At 38.6% G+C, this 24295-nt stretch overlaps 1 protein-coding gene across 2 annotated transcripts in view; it reads right to left on the minus strand.

Annotated features, from left to right (window-relative positions):
- The window catches only part of EXOC6 (exocyst complex component 6), a 194943-nt gene that overhangs the window by 85640 nt on the left and 85008 nt on the right, over positions 1–24295 (minus strand). For both annotated transcript variants that reach the window (XM_060114007.1, XM_060113927.1), the window contains exons 15-17: positions 18654–18763; positions 14499–14610; positions 13814–13948 (exon numbers count right to left, since the gene is read on the minus strand). In XM_060114007.1, the coding sequence (XP_059969990.1) occupies positions 13814–13948; positions 14499–14610; positions 18654–18763 (357 nt within the window). The remainder of the gene's footprint in view (positions 1–13813; positions 13949–14498; positions 14611–18653; positions 18764–24295) is intronic.

Here is a 24295-nt window from a genome sequence, read left to right on the forward strand (position 1 = left end):
AAAAGAAAAGTGATTTGCTTCCTTATGCTTCAACTTAATTTAATGAAATGGCTACTTATCACTAGGTTTTTTCATTATACAATATTACTGTGATTCAAAAATAAAAGTTGTAGGTTTTAGGATATGCTTGGTTGCCTTATATACATGCAAATCATATATTACCTCTTGCCCAATAACACTCTGGATTAAACAAAGCTCAAGATCTGCTCCACATGAACTAAGAGGTCAAATGTAAAAAGTGAAAGAAAGTTTATATTAATTACAAGAACTGAAGTTTTCATAAAGTTCCAGAAAACTCTTTGATTTTTTTTTTTTTTTTTTGCCATGCCACGGGGCATGAGGGATCTTAGTTCCACAGCCAGGGATCAAACCCGTGCCCCCTGCAGTGGAAGTGTGGAGTCTTAACCACTGGACTGCCAGGGAAGTCCCTAAAAGATATTTCTTCATAAAAGAACACAGTCAACATGTAGTATAAATCAGGGATGCATAATCTCTTAGTTCTAAAGTCAACAGGTCACAAATAGTATACTAATTGTTCCATTAGAGATACAGATTACTGTAGGAGTTACAGTTAATTATACCTAAACAATTTCCATGGGGCAAATCCAAAACTCTTCTTAAGGTAACTAGAGTTAGATAATAAAAGCTGGGACTTCCCTGGTGGTCCAGTGGCTAAGACTCTGTGCTCCCTATGCAGGGGGCCCGAGCTCGATCCCTGGTCAGGGAATTAGATGCTGCATGCCGCTATAAAGATCCCGCATGCTGTAACGAAGACTGAAGATCCCGAGTACCACAATTAAGACCCGATGCAGCCAAATAAATAAATATTTTAAAAAAAGATAATAAAAGCTAAAGTAGCACACAGAAAGCTACGGCTCAGATGAGAGAAAAAGAAGCTGAAGACAGAATTTAAGGAACCGGATACCAACTGTCGAGAAAGAATTATATTTTCCCCCAGAAGAAACATTCAAAACACATGTAAACCAAACATGATTTTTAAACAAAATATGCATACTCATTAACACAAAATAAATAAATATGATTTTATATCCCTTCTGCTGGGTCATTGCATTTTAGGTTCAGGATCTCTGAACTTTCTGATCTTGAGCTGTCTAGCTTCTAAGAACGGGTTTATACCAGTTCTTCCCTTTCCTCATCTCTGCTGATTGCAACCTTATCCATGCTCCAAATTGATGCAATACCCAAATGCCTTCAGGGTCCAGGCAGGGAAACATAAATGAGTATGACTGGCAAGGTGACTGTGGCAGGCAGGATAACTATGGAGCATATATCTATCTAAAGGTGAGATTCCAAATGCTATAAAACCAAATCAAACATGTCTACAGGACCACATTTTTCTATTTGTTATACACTGTGGTTGTTTCTTTGTAGTTATCTGTCCTTTTAGATTAAAAAATCCTAGTGGTTAAGAACCATTCCACAACCCTTCCTCAGCAACTAGCACAGTACAACAGAAATATATTTTTGCTCTATAAATATGATTTAATATATCCTCCCAGTCCAAAACTATCAGTTTAGATGAAAAGTTCCAAGCAATTATTGATTTGTCCCAGAAAAATGTCCTCTGGGAGACTTCCCTGGTGGCGCAGTAGTTAAGAATCCGCCTGCCAATGCAAAACTCCTGAAGCCGAAACTAAATAAATAAATAAATTATATTTTTTAAAATGTCCTTTGGACACAATCAAAGCCTCACTTTAGATAGGACAAAGGATTTCTTTTTTTGGGGGGGCTGCGTTGGGTCTTCATTGCTGTGCATGGGCTTTCTCTAGCTGTGGCAAGCAGGGGCTACTCTGTCGTGATGAGTGGGCTTCTCATTGCGGTGGCTTCTCTTGATGCGGAGCATGGGCTCTAGGCATGCGGGCTTCAGTAGTTGCGGCATGTGGACTCTGTAGTTGTAGCATATGGCCTCAGTAGTTGTGGCTCGCAGGCTCTAGAGCACAGGCTTAGTTGTGGTGCACAGGCTTAGTTGCTCCGCGGCATGTGGGATCTCCCCAGAGCAGGGATCGGACCCATGTCCCCTGCATTGGCAGGCAGATTCTTAACCACTGTGCCACCAGGGAAGTCCCAGGACAAAGTATTTCATTTCTTGCTCCTTACCACAGTAGGTCCTAGAAAAATCTAAGCCTACCACAGAGCCACTTGCTAAGCTACTCCACTTCTAACAATAGGCCAAAAAGGGCAATATATGTTTTGAACTAGAATCAGAGTCTAGACTAATTCAAAATCCAGCTTCTGGATTATCTGGGACTGTTATAAATCATTATAAATTGAATCATTTTCTAATTCTCAAATTACCAAATTACCTCCTTTTTCTTTTAAAAAGACAAGTGCTACATATTTACCTTTCCAGTTTTCAGGGACTTCTGTATCTTAAAAGTTTTTAAGAATGTCTAGGGGCTTTGGAGTAGCATCTGCCACTTCTTAGGTAATCTAGGTTGTTTGTGATCAGGTTTGCACATCATCTGATATAAACAGTTTTTTAAAGTAGCCTCAACCATTTCCTTCCCTATTCTGTTTCTGCTTTCCACACCTTTATAAGAGGCACTTGCCATAAGCAACTGACTACTGATGATAAATTACAGAAAAACAGAAAGCTGAGCACATTCATGTATCAATGGGGTCCATAAATTTTGTGATCTTCCTCTTTGGCTTACAGAGCTGAAAAATGCTTTTTTTTTTCCTGTTAGCTTTTATATTTTTGGTGAAGTAGCATCCCCATTTTTCACTTTTCTGTATAATTAAACTAATTATTTATTCAATAAATATTTAAGCTTTGGCTTTTTTCCTTTTTCTGATCTATCTTTTAGGACTTTATGTCATTCAAATGTATTAAATCAGCTGCAAGCATGAAACTGCTTTATGCAGCCCTCTCTAATGGGGGGAAGATAAGGAGAAGCTGGTGGTAATGAGTGACAAAAGAAATAAATGTCACATACCTTTTAAAAATGACAACCAAGTTACATAAATAAAACACGAAGTTGTACAAAGGAACACTCCACCAATAACACAAGACTATGTACAAAGCACATGAGTAATCAGAAATTGAAATGTAATTAATCAGTCAAGAAATAATATTGCAAGTGTTATAGCAAAGCAGAAATAAATCAACTTTATATGTAAAATAATGTAACAGTTATAACTTAAATGAGAAATTTTTAAACTTCCTAACGCCTTACTAGTTTTAAAAGTATGATTATATCAGTTTATGAATTTATATCTTTACCACTAAAAATTAAATTAGAATTTTATTTTATTCATACAATAACACCTCAGTTATTCAGAGGTCACATTTGCAGTCAATAATCAAGAAGAAAGCAAAAACAAGTCTCTGAGTAGCTGAAAATAAATTGTAGTAAATTTTATAATGGAATACTACACTGAATTGAAAATAAACTACAGCTACATGCAGCAACACAAATGAAACATTCCAAAATATCATATTGAGTGAAAGAAGTGAGATACACAAAAAGATGCACTATATATGATTCCATATAAATAGTGCCCCAAACAGACAAAACTAATCAGTACTATTAAGAGTCAGTACTGAAAGGCAGAGATAATGACTGGGAAGAGGGATAAGGAAGGCTTCTACAATACTACTTATCTAATGTTTTATTTCTTGATTTCATAATTACATGGGTGAGTTCACTTTTTTCAATTTAAATGTAATTTATTTTTTAGAGCAGTTTTAGGTGCATAGCAAAATTGAGAGAAAGGTACAGTGATTTCCCATATACCTCGTGACCCCACACTGCCATTGTCAAATGCCCCCCAGTGAGGTACATTTGTTATCATAAATGAACCTACATTGAAATATCATTATTATTCAAAGGTCATCGTTTAAATTAAGGTTCACTCTTGGTGCTGTATACTCTATGGGTTTGTACAAATGTATCAAGACATATATCTACCATTACAGTATCATACAGAGTGTCTAAATTATGTTCATGTTTTAGTGTTTCATGGAAGACAGACTTGTGAGCAATGAAATTGGATATTTAGCTGAGGAGATTTCTAAGCAAAGTATTGAAGGAGCAGCTTGGTTCATACTGACTGCTTATAGTAAAACGAGAAAAGAGAGAAATGAATAAAAAATTGTTAAGCAAAAAGGAATCAGAACTTAAAGATGTGGAAAATTCTCAACATGTCCATATTGCAAAAATTGAGAAAGCAGGTTAGCAAGAGAACCCCAAGGGTAAAGCTAAACTATCAGTTGGTAAAGAGATTATGGGGGACTTCCCTGGTGGTGCAGCGGTTAAGAATCTGCCTGCCAGGGGCTTCCCTGGTGGTGCAGTGGTTGAGAGTCTGCCTGCTAATGCAGGAGACACGGGTTCGAGCCCTGGTCTGGGAGGATCCCACATGCCGCGGAGCAACTAAGCCCGTGAGCCGCAACTACTGAGCCTGCGCGTCTGGAGCCTGTGCTCCGCAACGGGAGAGGCCACGATAGTGAGAGGCCCGTGCACTGCGATGAAGAGTGGCCCCCACTTGCCACAACTAGAGAAAGCCCTCGCACAGAAACGAAGACCCAACATGGCCATAAATAAATAAATAAATAAATAAATAAATTAGAAAAGCTGCCCTCCCAGAGGGGGCTCTTATGCCTCATTTGAAAAAAAAAAAAAGAATCTTCCTGCCAATGCAGGAGACAGGGGTTCGATCTCTGGTCTGGAAAGACCCCACATGCTGCGAAGCAACTAAACCCATGCGCCACAACTACTGAGCCTGCGCTCTAGAGCCCGCGAGGCACAACTACTGAGCCCGCGTGCTACAATTACTGGAGCCTGCGCGCCTAGAGCCCATGCTCCACAACAAGAGAAGCCACTGCAATGAAAAGTCCATGCACAGCAGCGAAGACCCAACACAGCCAAAAATAAATACATACATACATACATACATAAATAAGAAATTATGGGACTACATGAGCAGAAACTGCCAATTTGAAAATGAAGGGAGGCTATTGGGCGTCTTAGATGTTACAGGACAGGACCACACAGCTAATAGCAACAACTATGTGCTATTCTTCAAGACAACTGAATAATAACCCCTAAGGTAACTCAGAGATCATCAGAGCTGCCTCCTTGGTTCAAAAAGGGGGGCCACTGCCTCAGATTCAACAGGTCAGAAGGCAGCCACCCAGAGCCTTGTGGATGGGCCCCCTCCAGGCAGAGCTGCAGAGGCACAACCCCCACCTCAGCAAGGCTAGAAAGCAGAATATTAAACCAAAGAGGATTAGTCTTGAGCCTTATGATCTAATGAAATTCACCATACTAAGTTTTGGACTTGCTTGGGACCTGTCACCCCTTTCCTTCTTTTCTCTTTCTCCCTATTGGAATGGAACTTCTATCCTATGCCTGTCCCATAGTTATAACTAAGAAGCACATGACTTGTCTGGTTTCACAAGTTCGCAACTGGAGAGGAATTTTGCCTTAGAATGAATCATATCTGGAGTTTCACCCATATATGATTTAAATGATATTTAGATAAGATTCTGGACGTAAGAACTTAGAGTTAACGCTGGAACAAGTTAAGACTTTGGGGGCTCTTGGGATGAAATGAGTATTTTGGATGCAAGGACATGAATTTTGGGGATCAGGGCAGAATGTTATGGACAGAATTATGTGCCTCCAAAATTCAAATGTTGAAGCCCTAACCCCCACTGTGATGGTATTTGGAGATGGGGACTTTGGATAATTAGGTTTAGAGGAGGTCATGAGGAACGGGGCCCTCATGATGGGATTAGCGCCCTTATAAGAAAAGGAGGAGCCATCAGAGATCTTTTGCTGTCTACCATATGAGGACACAGTGATAAGGTGGCCATCTGTAAGCCAGTACCTACCATGCTGGTACCTTAATCTCTGACTTCCAGCCTCTAGAACTGTGAGAAAATAATTTTTTCTTGTTTAAGCCACATAGTCTATGGCTCTTTGTTTGTTTGTTTGTTTTTTATGGCAGCTTGAGCCACTTAATGCACTAATAGGAAAGCTATTAACTTTCATACTTTAACCTGTGCCTTGAAACTTTGTTATAGTTGCTAATTAGTTTCAGAAGGTTTTTTAAAAAAATTCTTTCAGAGTTTCTGCATAAACAGTCATATCATTTGCAAAGAAAAATGGTTTTACTTCTCCCTTCCCAATCGGTACATCTTTTCTTTTTCTTACTGCATTAGCTAGAACTTCCTGTATGATGTTGAAAAGGAGTGGTGAAAGGGAACATCCTTGCCTAGTTCCTAACATTAGTGGGAAAGCTTCAAGTTTCTCACCATTAAGTATGATGCTAACTGTAGGTTTTTTGTAGATATTCTTTATCAAGTTGAGGAAGTTCTCCTCTATTACAAGTTTACTGATAGTTTTTATCAAGAATGGGGGTTGAATTTTATCAAATGCTTTTTCTGTATTTATTGATATAACCATGTGATTTTTCTTCTTTAGCTTGCTGATGTGATGGATTATATTAACTGATTTTTGAATGATGAACAAGCTTCACATAGTAGGATAAATCCCACTTGGTCATGATGTAGAATTCCTTTTATAAATTGTTAGATTCAATCTGATAATATTTTGCTAAGGATTTTTGCATCTATGTTCATGTCAGATATTGGTCTGTAGTTTTCTTTTCTTATAATGTCTTTGTTTGGTTTTGGTGTTAGGGTAATGCTGGCCTCAGAGAATGAATTGAGAAGTATTCTCTCTGCTTCTATACGAAAGATATTGTAGATAATTGGTGTAATTTCTTCCTTAAATGTTTGGTAGAATTCATCAGTAAACCCATCTGGGCCTGGTGCTTTGTTTCAGGAGGTTATTAATTATTGATTCAATTTCTTTAATTGATACAGGCCTATTCAGGTTGTCTATTTCTTCTTGTGTGAGTTTTGGCAGATTGTTATCTTTCAAGGAGTTTGTTCATTTCATCTAGTTTGTCAAATTTGTGAGCACAGAGTTGTTCATAATATTCCTTTTTATGCTTTTCTTTCTTTTTTTTTTTTTTTTTTTTGCGGTACGCGGGCCTCTCACTGTTGTGGCCTCTCCCGTTGCGGAGCACAGGCTCCGGATGCGCAGGCCCAGCGGCCATGGCTCACGGGCCCAGCTGCTCCGCGGCATATGGGATCCTCCCAGACCGGGGCACGAACCCGTATCCCCTGCATCGGCAGGCGGACTCTCAACCACTGCGCCACCAGGGAGGCCCTATGCTTTTCTTTCTTGACCCACATGTTTAAAAGTATGTTGTTTAATCTCCAAGTATTTGGGATTTTCCAGTTATCTTTCTGTTACTGATATCTTTTTTTTTTTTTTTTTTGCGGTACGCGGGCCTCTCACTGTTGTGGCCTCCCCCGTTGCGGAGCGCAGGCTCCGGATGTGCAGGCTCAGCAGCCATGGCTCACGGGCCCAGCCGCTCCGCGGCATGTGGGATCTTCCCAGACCGGGGCATGAACCTGTGTCCCCTGCATCGGCAGGCGGACTCTCAACCACTGCGCCACCAGGGAAGCCCTGTTACTGATATCTTGTTTAACTCCATTGTGGTCTTACAGCAGACACTGTATGATTTCTATTCTTTAAAATGTGTTAAGGTGTGTTTCATGCCCCAAAATGTGGTTTATCTTGGTGAAGATTGCATGTGAGCTTGAGAAGAATGCATGTTCTGCTGTTGCTAGATAAGTAGTCTATAAATGTTGATTATATCCAGTTGATTGATGGTGCTGTTGAGTTCAACTATGTTCTTACCAATCTTCTGTCTGCTGGATCTGACCATTTCTGGTAAGAGTCGTGTTGAAGTCTCTAACTGTAACAGTGGATCCATCCATTTCTCCTTGAAATTCTATCAGTTTTGGCTTCACATATTTTGACCATCGTCAGGCACATGCACATTAAGAATTGTTATGTCATCTTGGAGAATTGACCCCTTTGTCATTATGTAATGGCCCACTTTATCCCTGATAATAACTTTCTTTGCTCTGAAGTTTGCTGTTTGAAATTAATATAGCCACTCCCACTTTTTGATTAGTGTTAACATGGTATATCTTCCTCTATCCACTAATTTTTTTTGAATAATTTTCTAAATTATTTATTTATTTATTTGGCTGCACCAGGTCTTAGTTGCAGCACACGGGATCTTCATTGCTGCATGAAGGGTCTTTAGTTGTGGCATGTGGGATCTAGTTCCCTGACCAGGGATCGAACCCAGGCCCCCTACATTGGGAGCATGGAGTCTTAGCCACTGGACCACCAGAGAAGTCTCTCCATCCACTTATTTTTAATCTATGTATGTCTTTGTACTTAAAGTGGGTTTTTTTTTTTTTTTTGCTGTACGCGGGCCTCTCACTGCTGTGGCCTCTCCCGTTGCGGAGCACAGGCTCCGGACACACAGGCTCCACGGCCATGGCTCGCGGGCCCAGCCGCTCCGCGGCATGTGGGATCCTCCGGGATCGGGGCACGAACCCGTGTCCCCTGCATCGGCAGGCGGACTCTCAACCACTGCGCCACCAGGGAGGCCCTAAAGTGGGTTTTATAAACAACCTATAATTGGGTCTTATTTTATTGATCCACTCTGACAATCTCTGTCTTTCAGTTGGTGTTTTTAGACAGGAGATGTTTAAAGTGACTATTGATGGCTGGATTAATATCTACCATATTTGTTACTGTTTTCTATCTGTTGCACTTGTTCTTTGTTTCTACTTCTGTGTTCCTCTTTTTCTGTCTTTCGTGTATTAATTGAGCATTGTATGATTCCATTTTCTCTTCTTTCCTAGCATATTGGTTGTACTTTTTTTTTTTTAGCTTTTTTTTAGTGGTTGCCCTAGAGTTTCCAATATACATTCACAATTATTTCAATTCCACTTTCAAATAACACTAACACTACACCATGTCATAGGTAGTGTGAGTACCTTATAATGACAAAATAATTCTAATTCCTCCCTTCCTACCCTGTGTCATTGCTGTCATTCATGTAAACATACATAAGTACACATATATACACACAACTATATATATATATATATATATATGCATACATAATTGAACACGTTGCTATTAATCTTTTGAACAAACTGTTTTCTGTTAGATCAATTAAAGATTTTACCTTCACTTGTACTTTCTCTGATGCTCTTCCTTTCTTTATATAGATCCAAGTTTCTAACCTATATCATTTTCTTTACCTCTAAAGAAGTTATTTTAATATTTCTTGCAAGGCAGGTCTACTGGCAACAAATTTGCTCAATTTTTGTTTGTCTGAGAAAGCATTTTTCCTTCACTTTTGAAGGATAATTTCATAGTATATAAAATTTTATGTTGGTGTTTTTCTCTCAACACTTCAAATATTCTCCTCCATTCTCTTCTTGCTTACATGGTTTATGAAGAGAAGATGTAATTCTTATCTTTATTAGTCTAGGTAAGCTTTTTCCTCTAGATTCTTGAAGGATTTTTTATCTTTAATTTTGGGCAATTTTGAACATGATATGCCTAAGGTGTAATTATTTCGGTATTTATCCTGCTTGGTGTTCCCTAAGCTTTTTGAATCTATGGTTTGTTGTGTGACATAAATTTGGGAGAAATCTCTGTCATTATTGGATCAAATATTGCTTCTGTTCCTTTCTCTCTTTTTTCTCCTTCTAATATTCCCATTGCATGTATGCTACACCTTTTGTAGTCATCCCACAGTTCTTTGATATTCTTATTCAGTGTTTTTTTCTTTGCTTTTCTGTTTTGGAAGTTTCTATTGACAGATGCCCAAGCTCAGAGAGTCTTTTTTCAGCCATGCCCAATCTACTGATAGGTCCATCAAAGGCATTATTCATCTCTGTTGCAGTGCTTGTGATCACTAGCATTTCTTTTTGATTCTTTCTTAAATTCTCCATCTCTCTGCTTACATTACCCATCTGTTCCTGCATGCTGTCTGCTTTATCCATTAAAGTACTTAGCATACTAATCATAGGTTTTTTTTAAAAAAAATTCCTGGGGCTTCCCTGGTGGCGCAGGGGTTGAGAGTCCGCCTGCCGATGCAGGGGACACGGGTTCGTGCCCCGGTCTGGGAAGATCCCACATGCTGTGGAGCGGCTGGGCCCGTGAGCCATGGCTGCTGAGCCTGCGCGTCCAGAGCCTGTGCTTCGCAACGGGAGAGGCCACAACAGTGAGAGGCCCACATACCGCAAAAAAAAAAAAAAAATTCCTGGTCTGATAATTCCAATAGTCCTGACATATCTGAATATGGTTCTAATACCATATCTATCTCTTCAAACTGTATTTTTTGTCTTTTAGTCTGCCTTGTAATTTTTTCCTGATAGCTGGACATGGTGTACTGGGTGAAAAGAATTGCAGTAATTAGGCCTTTAGTAATGTGGCAGTAAGACAGTGGGAGAGGAGAAGTGTTCTTTAGTCCTACGATTAGGTCTTCATCTTTAAGTAAGCCTTTGCCCCTTAGCTGTGCACTTCACATGTGCTTTTCATTTCCACCCCTCAAGTTGGACAGGATGGCCAGAGCAGAGCATCTCCCATTAGTTTAGGCACTGGTAAATAGTTTATTTTGAGGTAAGATCTTGTTGAGAAAAACAGAATGCTTAAAGAACTGAATGCTCTGGCATATTTCAAAATGGTTCCTTTTCCCTTGCCCCTGCTGGAAATGTGAGAGGATTTTCCTCAAATCTTCACTGAGAGAACCTGGTGCCCCCTCTAAGACTGGGTTCCCCTGGAGTTTTAACTCTCAAACTTGTCCATACTGATTTTCTAATATTCATTAATTATACTTCAGGTTTTCCTACCCCAGTAATGATTCCTATGGGTTTCTACTCCATTAAGTTGTGATTCTCTGTATTTCCCTACTTCTCCAATTTTGGGGGTAGCAGTGTGTCCTGTGATCTCACTTCTCTGAAAGATCAAGGAAGAATTGATTTTTTCAGTTTTCTCAGCTTTTTACTTGTTGGGACAGAGTGATAACTTCCCAGCTCTTTACATGCCGGACTAGAAACTGGAAGTCTGTGTTCACTTTTTAATAATTAATTGAGCTATACCTATTTATAATTATTGCATTTATAAATTGTGTGTGCTTATATATGAATGTTACATTTTTTTAAAAAAGTTTTTTTAGAGTCCACGTACCATGTCCTTGCTCCACAGGAAGAGAATTTCAAGCCCTTAATCAAAGATAATTTACCACTGTCACTTTAGCCATAATCCTAAAAACACTTTGCTACATACTCATCAATAGATTAAAAAAGGCAAAATGAAAAAGAATAGCAAGCATATTCTTTCTAGGCACTTACAGTTGCAATCACCGCCAGGACTCAAAAGGAAAGGACTCTTCAGGGTGGCAGGTTGGAAGAGCTCCAGGGAGTAAAGTTAAAAAGCTCTGATGCCAAAGAAAAAGAACTGGGCCATTTGTCTACACAGATTAAAAAGGGAATGGTATTCCCATTTTCCCCTCTATTCTGATGCAAATCTTTTCAGTTAGAGGCCTTACATTAGCTTCAAGTAGCTCTCAGTGTGGGTCCAGGTTAATTTCAAAAAGCTGTGGTACTGCTTGAGGGCAGGAACTACTTACTTTACCTCTTTTGTACCACTCACAGATTTAATACAATGAAAGGCAAGCTAACAAGGCAGTCTATATAATATTTCATAAAGTAAACAAATATGATATAAAATCTACCACTTTATATATGCATATGTGGGATTTTGGAGGGGAAGCAAATGGAGGTATGGGTAAAAGGATCATGTAAGTGCTTATTTCTATAATCATTAAGCAACTAAATAGAAATATGTTTGATCAGGTCACTGGACTGAAAAGAATTAGGCTAAGAGGTTAACTAAGCAATCCATGCTAATATCTGTAATCAAGACTGTACTTTAATCATCTACAGATTGACTATTCACTGTGAATGGAAATTCCCCCAATCTCCCTCAGTAATTCACTTTAATGTTGATTTAATGATTCTCCCTGTTGAACTGCTTTCTCATAGTACAGTTTAAGACAAATTCCTCTTGAAACAGATCAAAGGAAGAGTTGAAGAACACTTAACCTTCAAATATTGAGCTTGAAATAGCTCTTGTTTTTATATCATAAGACAGAAAGGGTTTCCTGAGTTCTGTGCAAAAATAAAACAAAAAATAAACAACAAAAAATAAGGATGCTCTACTATTTGTACAGGCTGAACTTGATTTCCTAGAAAACCCAAGGGGTATCCTATGGCAGTTGTAGCTTCAACTAAATATCTACAACTTAAGGACCACTGGAACGATGGACCAGAGCTAACATTTCTAAACATTTCCTCTCAACAGGCAGATTTTGAGAAGTGTAGTTCCAAGATTCCTTAATCTGAGGCATCATGTTCCAGTATCTGTGGTTCTTTGACTTACAACTGATAAGAAAAATTGCTTGAAGATCCTTAGATGCACCAGATGTCAACGCATTTCATGTTTTAATCAAAGTACAGAGTAAGCCTATTAAATATAATGTTAATAGTTAAATATGCTTACAACTCCATTCCCTAGTAAATCCCTTCTTGACAGCGTATGAGTAACACATGGACATAAGGACAGAGAACAAGAAAGAAAAAGAAGGATTGTGTAAAATCTAATATTGAAGCAAAGAATCAATTTGTGGATAAATAAATGTCTACAAATTTGTGCAGTCTCCTCCTATATTATGGTACTTATTATATCATATTGTCAAGTGTCTTTTTATAGTTTTTTCTCCTGTGAGCTCCTTGAGGGCAGGGATACACTTCTATATTTTCAGCACCTAATAGAGTGCTCAGAGCACAGATCATGTACAACAAATGGCACTGTGCTAAGTATCCCCTTTAATCCTCAGAATAATTCTATGAGGTAGATAATATATTGCTATTCTAATTTTGTAGATAATAAAACCAGGAATCATTAAAATGAAAGAATGTGGCCAAAGTCACACAGCAGTCTAACTCCAGAGTATATGCCCTTAATTACTGTACTATACTATCTGAATAAATGAACGCCTGTTTTGTCCAGCTTCTGTCTCAGTTTTAATAAATAATTTTATTAATTCATTCACTCAGATATCATCTGCATTTGTGTCTTATGGATTAGGATGACAACATGGGCTCAAGAAAAATCTCAAAAAAAAAAAAAAAAAAAAACAAATATCTGTCCATTCAGAAAAGAGTAAGACTTGAATAACATTTAATAAGGCAATACTTACTTTTCTTCAGATCAGAGCCAATAAAGGATGTAAAGCAAATCTTACACTTGTCTAATTCTTCTTACAATTTTAATTTCCAAACATACATACACTTATATATATTACATATACAATTAACTATTAAACTGTGAGACATGAAAGAAAATCAAGTTAGACTGATTCAGCACTACTCTAAGTCTTCAAAACATGAAGAAAATGTAATATAGCTAAGAAAATCAATATACTTTTTTTTTTTTTTTTTTCTTTTTGCGGTACGTGGGCCTCTCACTGTTGTGGCCTCTCCCGTTGCGGAGCACAGGCTCCAGATGCGCAGGCTCAGCAGCCATGGCTCACGGGCCCAGCCGCTCCACGGCATGTGGGATCTTCCCGGACCGGGGCACGAACCCGCATTCCCTGCATCGGCAGTCGGACTCCCAACCACTGCGCCACCAGGGAAGCCCTACTTTTCTTCATTTTAACAAGATGTTTAATGCCAAAGAGGAACTGACATTTATCTGCTCATTGTTGACACTGATTACCTCTAATTTTCAATTGTTAGAAATATAATGGAATCATGTGTATAACAAAAATTGTCTTTACTTTTTAAAAGTTTGCTTACAGTGAAATAAAAACTTTTGGTCAGATTTTTACATACCTTAAAAGTAGAGAGCCCATAAAGTCTTGTGGTATGAACAGTTTCTTGAGAAATATTTGTAATGTTAGTTATAAAGTCCTCAAGGTATTTGCAAGCTTGTTCCAGGTGTGTGGTGTTTATAATGATTTGCACTAGCTAGAAAATAGAAAATGCCTCCAGTGAAATGCAGGTTACATGTATACAAAGCCATTTGATTTTTAAAATTAGGATTATTACTTCCAGCAACTGTACCACTTCTGCATAATTATAGCATTATAGGATACAACTGATTATCTGATTTCAAAAGCCTGCTGTAAATACTGCTTATGAATGCTATCATCTAAAAAAAATAACCAAGTGTCTAACTAGCAACTAATTTAAAATAACTTTTCAAAGAACTTTTTCAAATTTTATACATTCACCAAGTAAAAAAAAATGAGTATTTTCACTTTTCATGTAAAGTCTGGCAAACATGAATCTCCATATATCTTCTAACATCATCAGCTATCTACTATTCCCCATGTAAACCCTTTTCCCTCACATCACTGGAATTTACAATGATGCTTTTATTTTAAAACAAACCCACTTCTATTAATAAATTTAAAATGGAAAGCTAGTTTTATAGGATGATGTTCAGCAATAAATTAATTTAAAATAATTGTTTCATATAATGAAACATTTAGCTATAAATATCTTTTTAACCTACCTCTGTCAAACCTATATGAGGTTTTTTAATAAGATTCAGTAAACAGCTACTCAAAGTTCTGGTCAGCAGCAGATTTGTTGATTTTCTAAGCATATCATCTATTTCTGTTGAGCTAAAAACAAAGGTTGATTTTATTAAGGTTTCCACAAGGGTTACAATTAGTTAGCTTCCTAAATAATTTAATGCAATTTACTAAAATAATTTGCTCTAATTCCTTTATATCTTTAAATAAATTACAGTCATTCATATCTATTAAATCACATATTTCAATTCAATTTAGTTTCACAAAAGGGATACTTTCCATAAAGTAGAATGTTCATTTATAGAATAATTTAAATGTATTCAATTAACCATTACAGTAAAACCATGGAGTACTTAGTATAAGGAAATAAAACTATTCTTAGGGCTTCCCTGGTGGCGCAGTGGTTGAGAGTCCGCCTGCCGATGCAGGGGACACGGGTTCGTGCCCCGATCCCGGAGGATCCCACATGCCGCGGAGCGGCTGGGCCCGCGAGCCATGGCCGCGGAGCCTGTGCGTCCGGAGCCTGTGCTCCGCAACGGGAGAGGCCACAGCAGTGAGAGGCCCCCGTACAGAAAAAAAAAAAAAAAAAAAAAAAAAACTATTCTTAAATTATGACTCCATTATGGTACAGCCACTTTCAAAGACACTTTATATACAACTATAGCTAAAATTACTTTTAAAATACAAATTGATGTGAACCCTCTGGATACAATCGCTAGATTTGATTTTAATATAACTAAGCTATCCATTTCCATTGAGAACTTTTTAAAAAAAGATTCAAAGAAATTACTTGCCTTACACTAGTTTTAATTTGGGGGAGGGAGGAACTAACCCTATGATGTTTCTTAACATCCTAAAAATTACTAGCCTAGCACTAAAAAGCTTATTATTTTCTTCTAACCACTAGGCCTTCAATTTAAGTGTCATGATTTTTTGTATATAGCCTCATTATCAAAACGGTTAAGCTGTCCTTAGACCAAGTTTTCTCAGTCTCAGCACTACTGACATTTAGGCTAGATAATTCTTTGTTGTGGAGCTGTCTTGTACCATTGAAAGATGTTTAGCAGCATCCCTGTCCTCCACCCGCCTGATGCAAGTAGCACTCTTCCCCCTAGTTGTGACAACCCAAAATGTCTCTAGACAGTGTCAAATATACCCTGGGGGGCAAAACTGCCCCAGATGAGACTCACTGTCTTAAACACAGTCTAACATTTTATTTTTAGCACCCTTTCACTTTTTACTTTATTAAAACATTACTCTTAAAAATCTATGAAGTACAAATATTTACTAGTTTACATTTATTTTAAATATGCAAATAGAACAAGATTTGACAAAACAGGTAATTTTCACTACTATTCTAATATTCTCCATTTTAATGCAGGTACTCTTCAATTTCTGCTAACCCTAATTCTGGCAAACCTGAGGAGAATATGCCTCTCTGATTTCTTCGTATCTAAAGTCAAGACTTCCCAGGGAATAGCATATATATATACCAGTAGGGTTTCAGGGTTACACAGTAGCAAACTCTCTGACAGAAATCAGTAGTGTCCCTAGAACAAGCAACGTACTCACACCGATATAAAGGAGGTGGTTGCCAATTCCTCTGGTTTCCTTTCTGACACACTCAAATTATGCTTAAAGACACCCTGTATAGCATCCTTTTCAGATGAAAAGTTATGCATGACAGATAATGTCTTTTGTTTTAATTCCCCTGAACTTCCTTGAATGCTGAATCAATGCGTAAGTAAAAGCAGAGAAAGAAGACCTATCAGCACTTACGTCCTATTCGTGCCAGCAAGATTTACCCAACAATGACCAGGATTTTCTCCAAGAGGTTTTTATCCTAACTGAGCAATTTTTTTCCCTTAACTCCTTCTCTTTTGAGCTTATAACCTGTACTCTTCCTAATTTTTAAATAACAAATAACACAGTAATTACATCTCAATATACAATAAATCTCCTAAATTATTTTAGAGCTTAGCCTCTTATGAAAACTGAAAATTCCTTAAAGATCATATTAGATCCAGATGTTTTCTCTGCAACCAAATAACTGAGACTTTAGAGTCTCATCATGAAATCACTTAATCCTCTGGCCCTGCTCTTATTCACATATAAAAAGAACCCCAAACATTTTTACTATAAGAGCTCCAAAGCATCTTTTTGGTCTAAAAATCTAACTGCAAAATATGTTTAAACATAATAAAAGAGTTTTAAACACAGCAAGTTATTTTTCCATAATTCTTTAATGACAAATTTTTAAAAAATGACTCAGCTCAATTTTAGGCCACAGATGTAAATTTTTAAAACAAAATGTCAGAAAGCTGATAATCTAGAATAAATTTAGATTTAGATATTTTTATACTAACTATGCTTTCTGTATTCTGAACTACAAAATGAAAATAGCCAATGTTATTTAGTAAAGCTAATTTTAAAAAATGTAAGTATAAAAAGCCTTGCTAAATGAAAAACATAGTATCATAGAGTTAAATAGAATGACTGGATATTGAACTAACAAAAATGACAAATATTTTTATCAAAGAGGGAAGGAAAAAATAGATAATCTTTTCTGCTGTAGCATTAGTATACAACATTTACCTTTTAGAATGCTAGGAGTTCATGCACAAAAAGAGCCAGAACTGAGGGGGCAATTCTAGTTCTAGTCAGTCAATAGGGAAGCTTTAGGGATAATTACACATAATATTATGACTAAGGGCTTTTATCTTTGGTGTTATAAATGTGGTAAAAAATCAAATAATGGGACTTCCCTGGTGGCACAGTGGTTAAGAATCCACCTGCCAGTGCAGGGGACACGGGTTCGAGCCCTGGTCCGGGAAGATCCCACATGCCGCAGAGCAACTAAGCCCGTGCGCCGCAACTACTGGGCCTGCGCTCTAGAGCTCACAAGCCACAACTACTGAGCCCCCGCATGCCACAACTACTGAAGCCTACGTGCCCAGATCCTGTGCTCCACAACAAAGACAAGCCACCACTATGAGAAGCCCATGCACTGCAACGAAGAGTAGCCCCTGCTTGCCACAACTAGAGGAAGCCCGCGTGTAGCAACGAAGACCCAATGCAGCCATAAATAAATAAATAAATAAATTTACTTATTTAAAAAAATCAAGTAACAATTAGAGATCCACTGTCTCTCCTCTGTAAATAAACAAAATGGAAGTTAATTCCAAACTGCTAAATTTCTATACTTTCTACAGTTTACCTCCCATCTACCATCCACATTGAGGCCAGAGTAAACTTTCTAAAATATTACTCCAGTCCTGTCCTTTCTTAGTTAAAAATTCTTCAACAGTTCCCCAATGCCTGCAAATGAAATATAAAAACTCCAAGCTCTAGTCTCACATCTTATATTGTAGTATCTCATCTGCTCCTACCTTATGTGCCTACCATGTGCCAGGCTACACGGAGTGCTTTATACACGCTCACTTCCTCATTTAATTCTTAAAACCACCCTATGAGTTATGTCTCTCATTTTACAGATGAGGGAACTGCAATTTAAACAGATTAAGTGACTAGCCCAAAGTCCTACTACAGCTAATGAGTGTCAACATCAAGAATCAAGCTCAGGTGTAAGTCTGAAGCTTATGTTCTTAACTACTGCATTATACTGCTCTGTTTTAGATAGGAACTTTAGAATGTTCAATGAAAAAAAAGATAGGCATAAATTATTGGTAGCTCTTGGACCATTAGAGCTCCGCTAATGAAAACTACCACTGTAATAGTCTGTCATTCCTTTTCAATGAATACTCATTTGTATCCACTGTTTTTCCAATGCTGAATGATATTGTGTGTTATGTTATAAGCTAATGTCTTTAAAATACACGTTTAGAAACTTTGGTATAAGAGACTAGTAGAGTATGATGAAGCTTAAGGCAGTGGTTCTTAAACTTGGAGTGCATCAGAATCACCCAGAGTACTTGGTAAAGCCAAGGGCTCCATCCTCACTTTCTAATTCAGTAGGTCTGAGGTTGCATTTCTAGTTAACCCCAAATGCCACTAAGATATGTAAGCCTTCCAACGAGATAACAGTCCACTGAAGAGTCATGGCCTAAAAATCAAGTGTTAATGTTTCACAAAAATAGCTATGATAAAGATACATTTCTTATTAATAAACTTACCTCCGGTGTAATGACTCTGAAAATTTAAGGCTGGCATAAATAAATTCTTTAACTTGAATATAAATATGAGGCACTGATTGAGACATGGGCAGTTTCTTTGGGAAAGATTGCTGTTGAAAGAAAAACAAAGTTGAAACTGTTGCTGAAATTTTAGAAAAAGATATTCTAATCACCTCAAAAATGTAAAAATTAAATTGATTTCACATTTGAATTAGTAGTTAATACCTGCATTTTAAAGTCTACTGTTATCTCATTATTTTTAAGATTTTACAAAGAACTGAAATATTTCTGAAGAAAATAATGTGGCAATTTACCTGTTTCTTTCTTTTTTTTTTTTTTTCTTTTTGCGGTATGCGGGCCTCTCACTGCCGTGGCCCCTCCCGTCGCGGAGCACAGGCTCCGGACGCGCAGGCCCAGCGGCCATGGCTCATGGGCCCAGCCGCTCCGCGGCACATGGGATCCTCCCAGACCGGGGCACGAACCCGTATCCCCTGCATCGGCAGGCGGACTCCCAACCACTGCGCCACCAGGGAGGCCCTACCTGTTTCTTAAATCATGTTATCAGACTTCTAACAAGCAGAGAAAGTATATAAGTGTGTGTCCTGATCATAAGTATCCTGCAGAAGATGCTTAACTTTTTGCTTCCTTGCAGCCGTAATACAGAGTCAGGTTGGCATGAAAATTATGGGCCAGCTTCCTGGCTCAGTGTCATCAAATAATTCTAAGACTCCCTTCACTTGCTTGAATGCCAATTTAAGAAAGTATCCACTTCACTCCATAACTCCTAGAATACCTTACAGCAGCTTTCTGACCTATATACATCTAATGCCAGTATGAAGCTAATGGTTTGCAGTGTGCTTCTTGGCTAAAATGCTTTATCAGCCAACATCCATTAGCAAATTCTCAGTCTCCAAAAGGTAAACTCTCCTGAAGATTGTTACCAAAAGCCCCCTCTTTACGCTTCATGAAGCCTAATCTATCTTCAATCTTCACATTCATTGCAACTTAGTTTACATCATTGAAAACACCCTCACGAAGGTCACCAATGACCTCACAGGTGTTAAATCCAATAACTTTTCATGTTACCTGATTCACCTGAACAATCTGACACAATGGGCCTCCTGCTTTCCCCAGCCCCTAAAAAACCCCCATTTTATTTATTTACTTTTGGCCACTCCAGGGGGCATGTAGGATCTTAGTTTCCCAACCAGTGATTGAACCCGTGCCCCCTGCATTGGAAAAACAGTGTCTTAACCACTGGACCACCAGGGAAGTCTCGCCTCCTGCTTCTTAAATGATCTCTCCTTCCTTGGAATCCCTGACCCACACTGGTTTTCCTCTGTTTCTCTACCTTCTCTATATCTCCTCCTCTAGCCATCCCTTAATTGCTACTCCTTAGGGTTCTATCCTACACCTTCTTCCCTTCTTACCACACATACTGTCCTTAGAGAATCTCACCTACTCTCACCATTCAAGTGCCAATATCTCCCAAATCCAGAACTCTAGGCCAAATCTTTCTCCTGAAGTCCAAATCTGTATATCTAACATTTGAACACCTCAATTTAGCTGTAACATTTGAGACATTCTCAACAGAACCAAAAGTGAAATGATCATCCCTTCTTTCTAAATCTGCTCCTCTTGCGTTTCCTATCTTAGTGAATGCTACCACCATCCAAGGCAGAAATGTGGCTATCACACTTGCGCCTCTATCTTCATCATCCCTCATATGCAAGTGATAATCAACTCCTGTCATTCCTACTTCCTAAATATCTCAAATCAAGTTCCACAGCCATAACTCCCATTCAGGTCACCAATCTCTCTTGCCAAAATAACTGCAACAATCCCCAAGCTAGTATCCCAGCCTTACTCTTCTCCAATCCATTCCCCACACACTAGCCAGAGAGATTTTTCTAAAGCACAAATCTGATTATGTTTTTACTGCTTGAAATCTGGTGGTGACTTATTCGAGCCATCAGGCTAAGCTCCCTAACACTGTTTACAAGGCCTATTATAGTCTGCCACTTTCTACTTCATCTTCATTTTTTGATCTTCGTCTCTTGCACTTCATCAACCTTGTACTTTATACTGCAGAATTACAGCCTTTCTCCATGCTGTTTCTTCTATCTTGAGCAGGGCCAACTTCTGTGAATTGTAATTTCCTGTTTATTTAATCTATCCCTCACTTGACTACAAGTTCCTTGACAGCAGAGACTGAAAAACTAGCACATAGCACAGTGTCTACTAGATAGCAGGTGAATGATAAATATATGAATTAACATATGTATTCTTAGGTACCTCCAGCAGAAAGAAACGTACAATAAGCTGGTAGTGAAAACATTTGCAGAGAGCAGTATCTCTCCAAAACTGGTAGGTTCAACCTTTCCAAATTTAGGAACTGAATTAGGAGTACTACAAAAATCAACTAAAGAGTTGCTATTCTTTAAAATCACCTTATAATAATGTGAGAGCTAACTAACCTCCAAGTTATGTTCTACAGAATAATGAAACCAAAATTAACTATTTGAAAGCTATTTCAACTTTAAGAATTGATTTTAATGACATTAAAGACAATATGAACATGTTCTTATTCTAGCCAAAGGATCCTAGTTAAATTAGCACAGCTATCTGCAAAAAGACAGATTTTAGCATATATGTTCAGTCTTATTCCTTTCGCACTTGTCATTTCTGCTGAAAATAACTCATGTTATTTGAGAGACAATTTTACATCTTTTTCAATCGTTTTAATTGAAAATTATACTTAAAATAGGAAAAAATTAAATATATAAACACACAACCAAGAGACTATTACTACATAACTTACGGGATTTCTAAGTTATCACATTTAAATTTTCCATGTGCCTTTTGCCTTAATGACAGTTTTTTTTAATGATGAATAATACACAAACCAATGAATACAATTCCTAACAAGCTTAATCCTCAGATGCTGTATATTTTGGAAGTACCCTACAAGCAAAGTCAAATATCCTTTTAATTATAAATCTATTTAGAATACTTTAGTGTAATTAGAAGAGACATTAGAGATTATTTAGTTCAACCTCCTTATTTGACAGATGAGGCAAAAATGCCCAAATAGGGTAAGTCACTTGCCCATAATAAGCCACAGACAGAGCTAGCACATGAATCCAGACCAAATCCAGTGCTCTTTTTGCAGATGCTATATCCTGAACACATTTATTACCAGTAACTAAAACAAAACAAAGCCAAGCTGTGAGACAGAGAATATTCTTGTAATATTTCTTTTTAAAAAAATACATTTATTGGGCGTCCCTGGTGGCACAGTGGTTGAGAGTCTGCCTGCCGATGCAGGGGACACAGGTTCGTGCCCCGGTCCGGGAAGATCCCACATGCCGTGGAGCGGCTGGGCCCGTGAGCCATGGCCGCTGAGCCTGCGTGTCCGGAGCCTGTGCTCCGCAACGGGAGAGGCCACAACAGTGAGGGGCCCGCGTACCGCAAAAAAAAAACCAACAAAAAACCCCACAACATTTATTTATTTATTTGTCTGTTTGTCTATTTATTTATTTTTGGCTGCATTGGGTCTTTGTTGCTGCACGCGGGCTTTCTCTAGTTGCGGTGAGCGGGGGCTACTCTTCGTTGCAGCGCGCGCGTTTCCCATTGCCGTGGCTTCTCTTGTTGTGGAGCACGGGCGCTAGGCACGCGGGCTTCAGTAGTTGTGGCTCGCGGGCTTAGGTGCTCTACAGCATGTGGGATCTTCCCGGACCAGGGATCGAACCTGTGTCCCCTGCATTGGCAGGCGGATTCCTTTTTTTTTTTTTTCCAGTATGTATGTATGTATGTATGTATGTTTGTATGTATGTTTGTATGTATTTATTTATTCATTCATTCATTCATTCATTCATTCATTTATTTATAGCCGCGTCGGGTCTTAGATGTGGCACACAGAATCTTCACTAAGGCATGCAGGCTCTTCATTGCAGCGTGCGGGCTTCTCTCTAGTTGTGGTGTGCAGGTTTTCTCCTCTCTAGTTGTGGTGCACAGGCTCCAGGGTGCATGGGCTCTGTAGCTGTGGCGCGTGTGTTCCAGAGCATGCAGCTCTAGTTGTGGTGCACGAGCTCAGTAGTTGTGGCATGCAGGCTTAGTTGCCCCGTGGCATGTGGGATCTTAGTTCCCTGACCAGGGATCGAACCCTCATCCCCTGCATTTTAAGGTGGATTCTTTACCACTGGACCACCAGGGAAGTCCTGGCAGGCAGATTCTTAACCACTGCACCACGAGGGAAGGCCCTCGTAATATTTCTTGACAGGGAAACTTTGACTGGGGTTTCAAAAATACAGAACTAGAGGGCTTCCCTGGTGGCGCAGTGGTTGAGAGTCCGCCTGCTGATGCAGGGGACGCGGGTTCATGCCCCGGTCTGGGAAGATCCCACGTGCCGCGGAGCGGCTGGGCCCGTGAGCCATGGCCGCTGAGCCTGCGCGTCCAGAGCCTGTACTCTGCAACGGGAGAGGCCACAACAGTGAGAAGCCCGCGTACCGCAAAAAAAAAAAAAAAAAAAAAATACAGAACTAGAATAATTATTCTGGTCTTTTGTGTGTATTAGAATACAATTAGGTATATGCAATGGCAGTGTTAGCTATAATCTAAAAGCTATGCATTAAAATACTTGGTCCTGTATTTAGTGACTATTACACATAATATGCTTAGTTTATGTATATACAAATGTAACATAAAAATTTACAGTCACAATTCACACAACTCATTCAGAATTCACTCTTGTTCATTATTAAGGGATAAAAATGTAGAAAAGGACTAAATTATAAAGTGTTGAAAAAATAATAAAAAAGATTAAGGGAAAAAAAATCAAAAATGAAGAGAATGAGAAAGGTTATAATAACAGGAAATATGACATCCTTTTCTCGTAAGATCTAATTCTACCCAGGGATACTGGATTGGTACAAGCGTGTGTGTTTCTGTGTGCACGCACGCATATGGGCAATCAGGTGTATTTCCAGAATACTCTACATGCTGGTCTATTTCCTTTCTCTAGCCTATCTTTTGTTCAGACATCTTGACTCCAGAAATAGACATTCTTACTTCAGAAAAAAATCTACAGGTGGCTATTGCCTTCATACACCTCTTATTTAACCAAGATAAACTTTTTAAAAAAAATAAATTTATTTATTTTATTTTTGGCTGCGTTCGGTCTTCGTTCCTGCATGCAGGCTTTCTCTACTTGCGGTAAGCAGGGGTTACTCTTCGTTGCGGTGCGTGGGCTTCTCATCGCGGTGGCTTCTCTTGTTGCAGAGCACAGGCTCCAGGTGCGTGGGCTTCAGTAGTTGCGGCGCATGGGCTCAGTAGTTGTGGATCGTGGGCTCTAGAGCCCAGGCTCAGTAGTTTTGGTGCATGGGCTTAGCTGCTCCTCAGCATGTGGGACCTTCCCAGACCAGGGATCAAACCCGTGTCCCCTGCATTGGCAAGCGGATTCTTAACCACTGCACCACCAGGGAAGTCCCCAAGATAAACTTTTTATACAAATATATTTTTAGAAAAAAAGCCACAAAATAAGATCTTCCACAGTGATGGAAATTTCAAAGAAATTCTCTCTTTCCTTACAATATTATCTTATTCCTATAATCTACTCAACATTTAGTATATCTAATTTGGAA

This window comes from Mesoplodon densirostris, chromosome 1, assembly GCF_025265405.1.
Source record: "Mesoplodon densirostris isolate mMesDen1 chromosome 1, mMesDen1 primary haplotype, whole genome shotgun sequence".
Classification (NCBI taxonomy): Eukaryota; Metazoa; Chordata; class Mammalia; order Artiodactyla; family Ziphiidae; genus Mesoplodon; species Mesoplodon densirostris.